Source organism: Ziziphus jujuba, chromosome 10 (genome assembly GCF_031755915.1).
Source record: "Ziziphus jujuba cultivar Dongzao chromosome 10, ASM3175591v1".
Taxonomy (NCBI): Eukaryota; Viridiplantae; Streptophyta; class Magnoliopsida; order Rosales; family Rhamnaceae; genus Ziziphus; species Ziziphus jujuba.
This window is the reverse complement of record NC_083388.1, coordinates 21316376-21324647: the sequence shown is the minus strand read 5'-3', so window position 1 is coordinate 21324647 and position 8272 is coordinate 21316376. Positions and strand designations below refer to the sequence as shown.

General features: G+C 38.3%; 1 protein-coding gene across 2 annotated transcripts; it reads right to left on the bottom strand.

The window, feature by feature from the left end:
- Positions 1 to 6347: 6347 nt before the first annotated feature.
- LOC107411894 (bidirectional sugar transporter SWEET17) lies at positions 6348 to 7963 on the bottom strand. Of its 2 annotated transcripts, XM_016019564.4 has the most exons (6): positions 7705 to 7936; positions 7585 to 7621; positions 7261 to 7471; positions 7000 to 7161; positions 6794 to 6913; positions 6348 to 6717 (listed from the first exon to the last, which is right to left on the bottom strand). In XM_016019564.4, exons 1-6 carry the CDS (start codon positions 7886 to 7888, stop codon positions 6553 to 6555), a joined length of 879 nt encoding a protein of 292 aa, XP_015875050.1. In that variant the 5' UTR covers positions 7889 to 7936; the 3' UTR covers positions 6348 to 6552. The 2 variants fall into 2 exon arrangements, with proteins under 2 accessions (XP_015875050.1, XP_015875054.1); XM_016019568.4 differs by lacking the exon at positions 6794 to 6913 and having other exon boundaries at positions 7705 to 7963.
- Positions 7964 to 8272: the final 309 nt, after the last annotated feature.

Here is an 8272-nt window from a genome sequence, read left to right as displayed (position 1 = left end):
TCCTACTTCTAAGCTCTCTTCCAGACAGTTGGGAGACATTGGTAGTCTCTCTCAGCAATTCGGTCCCGAATGGCAAACTTACTATGTCTATGGTTAAGGATGCCCTATTTAATGAAGAGGCCAGGAGAAAGGACATTGGCATGGATCAGTCACATGCCCTTGTCACAGAGAGAGGAAAACAGCAAAGAGGTGGTCGAGATAGGGGGAGAGGCAGGAGCAAGAGCAGAGGCAGATCTACAGACGGCAGAAAATCATCATATAAGTGCTATCATTGTGGCCTGGAGGTCACATGAAGAAGAACTGCAGAAAGTTGTTGAGAGAGCAGAGACTCCAAGGTAATCAGCCGAAGAAGGATGGAGAGACACTAGTCACTGTTACAGGCGAAGTGGCGCTCTGCTCCACCGAAGAAGAGACATGCCTTCATATATCAACCCAAGATGTTGAGTGGGTAGTCGATACTGCAGCATCCTACCATGTCACTTCACACAGAGATTTCTTCAAAACGTACAAAGCAGGAGATTTTGGTACGGTAAAGATGGGAAATTCCAGTTTTGCAAAGATTATGGGAACTGGTGATATTCAGGTAAAAACGAATGTTGGTTGTACAATCACTTTGAAGGATGTCCGTCATGTTCTAGATCTTCGGCTTAATCTACTTTCGGGAGCAGCCTTAGACAAGCAAGGTTATGACAACTACTTTAGTAAAGGCACATGGAAAATGACGAAAGGTGCCATAGTTGTCGCCCGAGGACATATTTGTAGAACGCTGTACAAGACTCATGTGAAGATATGTGCAGATAGCCTCAATATTGCAGAAGGAGAGGTGTCTCAAAATCTGTGGCACCAGAGACTCGGTCACATGAGTGAAAAAGGATTGTCCACTTTGACAGGGAAGAAGCTTATCACTGTTTGCAAGGATGCTGCGCTAGATCCTTGTAATCACTGCTTGTTTGGTAAGCAACATAGAGTCTCCTTTAGTTCCTCTGCATCGAGAAGATCAGAGTTGCTTAGTCTGGTGCACTCTGATGTTTGTGGTCCCATGGAAGTGGAACATTAGGTGGCAACAAATATTTCCTGACCTTCATTGATGATGCTTCTCGGAAGGTGTGGGTATATTTTTTGAAGACAAAGGACCAGGTATTGGATTACTTCAAACTGTTTCATACCATGGTAGAGCGTAAAACAGGAAAGAAGCTGAAATGTCTCCGCTCAGATAATGGAGGCGAGTATACTTCCAACAAGTTCGATGCCTACTGCAGAAGACACGACATTCGACATGAGAAGACGGTCCTTCGCACCCCACAACATAATGGAATAGCCAAAAGAATGAACCGAACCATTATGGAAAAGGTCAGAAGTATGATTAGTATGGCTAAGCTGCCAAAGCCATTCTGGGGAGAAGCTGTTCGTGCCGCCTGCTATTTAATCAACAGATCACCGTCAGTACCGTTGAATTTTGAAATTCCGGAGAAAGTGTGGTCTGGTAAGATTCCCTCCTACTCTCATTTAAGAGTGTTTGGTTGTTTTGCTTATGTACATGTATCCAAGGAGCTCAAACAGAAGCTCGATGCAAGATTTACTCCATGCATCTTTATAGGATATGGAGATGAAGAATTCGGATACAGGTTATGGGACCCGAAAACAAAGAAGGTTATTAGAAGTAGGGATGTAGTATTCCATGAAAACCAGACAATGGAAGACATTGAAAAGCCCAGAATGTCTCCTAATTGTAGTTCTAGTGCCAAGAATTTTTGTCCTAATCCAGCACCAGCACAAATAGCCACAGAGGATAATGAGGTGCATGAAGATATACCAGAAGCAGACCAGGAGGAAGCAGGGGATATTGAGCAGGGGGAGACTCAATCCTCTCAAGCAGCTGCAGGGCCATCACAGCGGTCAGATGATGGTACATCTCCTGAAACCAGTGGTTTACAAGTTCGGAGATCTGAGCGAGGCCGAATTCCATTAAAGAGATTTCCAGAATCTGAGTATATTCTGCCTATTGAAGAGGGGGAGCCAGAGAGTTTCCAGGAAGCTGTTTCTCATCAAGAGAAGGAAAAATGGCTGCAAGCAATGCAAGATGAGATGGAATCTTTGCAGAAAAATCATACTTATGAGTTGGTTGAGCTTCCAACAGGAAAGAAGGCACTAAAGAATAAATGGGTGTTCAAGCTCAAGAAAGATGGCAGCGGAAAGGTGGTGAAACACAAAGCCCGATTGGTGGTCAAATGATTTCTTTAGAAGAAAGGAATTGACTTTGATGAGATTTTTTCACCAGTGGTAAAAATGACTTCAATTCGAGTCATTTTTGGTTTAGTAGCAAGTTTAAACCTAGAGCTTGAACAGATGGATGTGAAGACAGCATTTTTTCACGGTGATTTACATGAGGAAATCTACATGGAGCAGCCAGAAGGATTTGAGGTTTCAGGGAAAGAAAACCTCATATGCAAGCTGAAGAAGAGCTTGTATGGCCTCAAGCAAGGACCAAGACAATGGTACAAGAAGTTTGACTCGTTTATGGTAAGTCAAGGCTATAAAAGGACTGCAGCAGACCAGTGTGTTTATATTCAAAAATTTTCAGGTGGAAACTTCATTGCACTTTTGCTATATGTGGACGACATGTTGATCGTTGGACAAGATGCAATGAAGATTAGTCAGCTGAAGAAAGAATTGTCTAAGTCCTTTGATATGAAAGACTTAGGACCAGCTCAACAAATTTTGGGAATGCAAATAATCCGAGACAGGAAGAATAGAAGGTTATGGCTATCTTAAGAGAAGTATGTTGAACGGGTGATAAAGAGATTCAACATGGATAAAGCCAAATCGGTCAGCATTCCACTTGCAAATCATTTCAAGTTGAGTAAGAGATTGTGCCCCTCATCCAAAGAAGAGATAGAGGAGATGGCTTCAGTACCATATTCTTCAGCGGTAGGAAGTCTGATGTATGCAATGGTGTGTACCAGACCAGACATTGCTCACGCAGTAGGTGTTGTGAGCAGATTTCTTTCAAATCCTGGAAAGAAACACTGGGAAGCAGTCAAATGGATTCTCAGGTATCTTAAAGGTACATCGAAGCTGTGCTTGTGCTACGGGGGAGGTGCTCCAATCTTAGAAGGCTATACAGATGCAGATATGGCTGGAGACCCTGATAATAGAAAGTCTACATCAGGTTATCTCTACACTTTTGCGGGGGGAGCTGTGTCATGGCAGTCAAGATTGCAGAAGTGTGTTGCTTTATCCACTACTGAAGCAGAGTACATTGCTGCAGTGGAAGCGGGTAAGGAAATGTTGTGGTTAAAGCGTTTTCTCACAGAATTGGGCATCAGGCAAGAAGACTACAAGATACATTGTGATAACCAAAGTGCCATGGATTTGAGCAAAAACTCAATGTATCATTCCCGTACAAAGCACATTGACATCCGCTATCATTGGATACGCGAAGTAATAGATCAACAGTTGCTGAAACTGATGAAGATCCACACAAAAGAGAATCCAGCAGACATGCTAACAAAAATTGTTGCTCAAGAGAAGCTGAAGCTATGCAAAGATATAGCCAGAATGGATGGCAGATGACCATCAGTTTAAATGCGGCTGGAGGGGGAGAATTGTGAAGTCCAGCCGCACCACCACTGCACCGACAGTGTGAAGACTGCACAGCCACCATCTTTGACAATGGTTGCTGCATTTAACACTGAACTCCAACTTGCTCAACAATTGTGGGCTACTGTTAGAAGCTGTTGAAGATTGTGGCCATGCAACCGACCTTGTAAGCCTATAAATAGGCTCCATCCCGTTGCATGCAAGCCAAGCCAAGAGAGCAAGCTCAATATTATCCCAAGTGAGGAATATTGAGAGAAAACTCCGAGAGAGAGAGTGTTTAAGTTCCAGAGAGAGCTTGAGAGAAGAGTGAGCAATTCCAGAGAGAATTTGACAATGTAGAGAGAGGTTCCACGTGAGAATCTCCACGAGAGAAGTTTTTTATTTTTGTATTCTATTTCCAAGAGAGTAATAGAATTCTTTTTATTTTTCTTATCATATTTCTTCTCTAAAGTGGTCAGAGAACCACAACAACTTATCCTTCTTTGATGTTCCTAGATTTGACAGATTCTGGTTTGCATGGTGAATTCCCAATAGAAATATTTAAGCTCCCGAAGTTGGAATATTTCAATGTGAGGTTTAATAAGAAATTGATTGGTCATTTGCCTGAGATCAATTCAACTCTGACTCTCAAGTCATTGAGGCTTGGTGAAACATGATTCTTTGGCTAATTGCCTGCTTCAGTTACAATCCCTTCAGCGGACAAACCTTGTCAACTTTGTCATGGATTGCTAAGCTTCCAAGACTCATTTTCTTGGACTTGATTAGGACCACCTTAAGAGGTTCTATTCCTTCATCTTTTTCAAACTTGACTAGACTATCCACTTTCAGGTTGGCATACAATAAATTGAATGGTTCAGTTCCACTTTGGCTTATGAACCTGACCCAACTGACGGACTTGTACCTATCTAGAAATGTCTTTTCTGCTACGTTGGAGGTCGAAACGGTCATAAACCATGCTCATATAACCATCCTTCGTCTCTCGCATAACAACTTGTCTTTGGTCTCCAAATCCAGGTCCAATATCACTCAGCTTCATGAGCTGCGAGTTCTTGAATTGGCTTCCTGCAACTTGAACAAGTTCCCTGAGTTTCTAAGCTCTAAGAACAAATTGGAGTTTCTTATCCTATAATAGTATTGTTGGTCTGAGATACAAGTTATAGACCTGAGGTTCAACATGCTGCAAGGCTCTCTCCCATTAATTCCTCCTCAAACTACCACAGTTTATAGTCTCAAACAATGAATTGTACGGAGAAATTTCACCATCAATCTGGGAGCTTCATTCACTGTATGCCCTTGATTTGTCCTCCAAAAACTTGAGTGGTCAACTTCCTTCATGTTTAGGCAACTTCAGCGATTCTCTGACCAAATTGAATCTCAGAAACAACTTTCATGGTCCTATTCCTCCCATATGTAACGCAAAGGACAAAGTGTCGGTCAAATTGGTTGATTTAAGCTCTAACCAATTACAGTGTCCAGTGCCAAGATCATTAACATTAGTGGTCTTTCTTACCTGAACTGTTTCAAGAAACAATATAAAAGCCCATCGGGGATTATGGGGCTCCACTTCTTCACCAATGCATGGTAGCTGAAGCTGGTGATTTATTAAATTCTTGCACTCCCTTCATTACTCTTCTATCCGTGAAACTTCCATGTGGTTCCATTCCAATTAAGACTATACTAAAAATAAAAAAAATAATAAAAAAATTATATATATATATATATATATATATATATATATAATGAAAGAAAATACACAAAGATTGGTGTTTTTGATTTAGTACTCGTGGATATCATATAGTAAAGGCATATATATATTCATTTTTGTTCTTCTGGAAATCAACCACCTAAATTATAAAATTTGAAGAGTAATTAATGTTTAGATTTGTTGTCCAATTGCCTAGAATAAGTGATGAGTAATTGGCGCTTTTAATCCTCTAAATTAGACCTGTACTATTTGCCTGGATGTGTGAGTTTTAGGTTTTCAATATATTGCATAGTTGCACTCGAATAGAGTAAGGCAAGTGGTAGGAAGCCGATGGATTCATCGCTTTGCGTTTAAGGTTGTGAATTCGATTCTTGGCAATTCCCATACATGTGAGTTCGATTCTTTGCGATTCCCATGCATATCTCGAGCGTACTCCATCATGCTCAAAGGCTTTATATGGCTTGCCCTAAAATAAGCTTAGAAAGCAAACTTGGCAAGGTATACCAAGTGGCCCATTTTCTTCCATAAATATATATATATATATATAAATATATATTTTGCATAGTCAATCACCTAATTTGATTTTAATTATTTTATGATAAGGAAACTTTTGCTTATTTATTTTTTGGTAGTTATATAACCTTATCATAATTACACAAAAAAAAAAAAAAACTTCATGGACACATTTAAAAAGCATGAAAGTGACCAATGATTGTATATCGAGTTTAATTAAAGCCCCAATGATTATAAAAAAAAAAAAAAAAAAGAAAAAAAAAAAAAGAAAAGAAAAAAAAGAGAAAGTTAAAACCCATGTCGCATTGTCATAAAACAACCAATTATTTGCAGCTTATAAAAGGCCTTCGAATTATTAAAATGAAAAGAAAAGAAAAGGACTAACATTACTGTTGCATCTAACATCAGTCCTTTCAATTATGTATCAACAATAAGTTCATAACACAGCCACTCTGTTTTCGACATTTACCAAATGAAGACTGTTTTTATGAGGGACCTGTGTGTGCTTACTTCTTTTACACATTAAATGTATTACAGTATGTATTTTGAATTTTATTTACTTTTAAACTTTTTCATTTACCAAACAGTTTGATAGCGACATTGAATTAACAATCCACCGTCAAAATTGAAAAACAACCATAGACAAGGATCCCAAAAAGAAAAAAAATAAAAATAAAAAAAGCAGAGGACGCTTACTCTTTTATTATGAGATTAGCTAGCGAAGCAGTAAATGGTCAATTTTTCTGGTTCAAGTTGGAAGAATCATTGATAAGTGGTTGGCGTTTTTGATCCTCTTCATCTTCCACATCTTGCTTAGGTGTCTGACTTTTAGGTTTCCAATATATTCCATAGAGAATCAGCTGAGCAGTTCCTAGCAAAAATCCAGTCCCATTTGGTATCTACAAAAATAATTAATAATGTTATGCCTTTTCTCAAAACAGAAAACTGTTTTGCAAAATATTTATGAAAACTTACTCCAACAAACAAGTCCTTTGCAAGCACAGCATAAATGGTCCACACTCCACCATTTACGAAAAAGATCAATGAGAGAAAGAAAGGCATATATTCTACACTATTTGTCAACACCACTGTTTTCTGTATACACACCACAACATATTTATTAATTAATTAGAGAATCGTTAATTAGAGATGGAGGAAGAGGTTGATCCTTAATTAATTACCATGGCTGATAGGGGTGAAGCATATGCTATCATACTGAAGATTACACAAAATAAGCCTGCAACATCGATTCGTTTTTCTCCATGTAGCAAAAATTGAGTCAACAAAATTGCTGCTGCAGGAAATCCCACATCGAGAACAGCAACGAGTATGGCAGTCCTGGTCTAACATCATGCATATATTAATGAAAATTGCATATATAAATGCATATCAATCTTGGAGATACAAGAAAACAGAGGGAAATATGTTTAAGCAATAGATACCTTCATTCTTGGAGGTGCATAAAGTAAGAAAATGGTGAGAAAAATGACCTCCACAACACCACCAAATATGTTGATTGTGGCAACAAGCAGGCTCTTCGGCTTAATAAGTCCATAGTAAACCCAAAAATATGCATTCAATAACTTGGATACATAAGGGATGCTCTCAAATTCTTCTGTTGATTTTCGCTTCAAGATTCGCCAGAAAACATCTCTGAAAAAAGTTAAATCATACTTAATTTGATATGAAATCTGAAGCAAATTGAAGACCAAAAAATACATAAAAAAATATAAAATTACATAGTAGTGAGCTTGATCGATACTCACGCAGGAGAGAGGTAAAGTAGCCCTGACATAATATTACCTGTAGGCGCACCAAAGCAAACAAAAATCAGTTGCTCTGTAAAATATTTATCATCGGCGAACATAAAGACAATAGCTTATTACCTAGCAACCCAAAAAATATAATCACACTTTCCAAGCTGACACCTCCCATAATAAGTAGTAATTCAGAATTTCTCCACCTGGGTTTTGTTAAAGTAAAGCTATATATGTATATAGGTTGTTCTGGATTGGAACTTGAATCTGAGATCTCTATGAAAGTTGGTCTGATTTGTTCCAGGTGCCTCATTCATTAAGGCTATATTTATATATTTTATTTATTATTATTTTTTATTGGCTGCAGAACTACATTCATTGCAAAGAGGAAATAAAAGTCAACTACTCAACTTTCCAAGTCACCTAACTTCTAGCAGATGTTAATTTCCAAATCTATTTTTCTTTTCTTTTTTTTTTTTTTTGAGCAATGTTTTTTTTTTTTCTTTGAGCAAGTTAATTTCCAATTCTTATTACAAAAAGGTTAAAAAAGAAGAAGAAGAAGTTAATTTCCAATTCTGCTCAGTATTGGAATTATTGAAATTTCCAGTTCTACTCTGTGTTGAAATCCAATAATTCAAAACTCACAGCTAGATGAGAGCGAGAGGGACTCATTCCTTTAAATTTCTCTACTTATTTG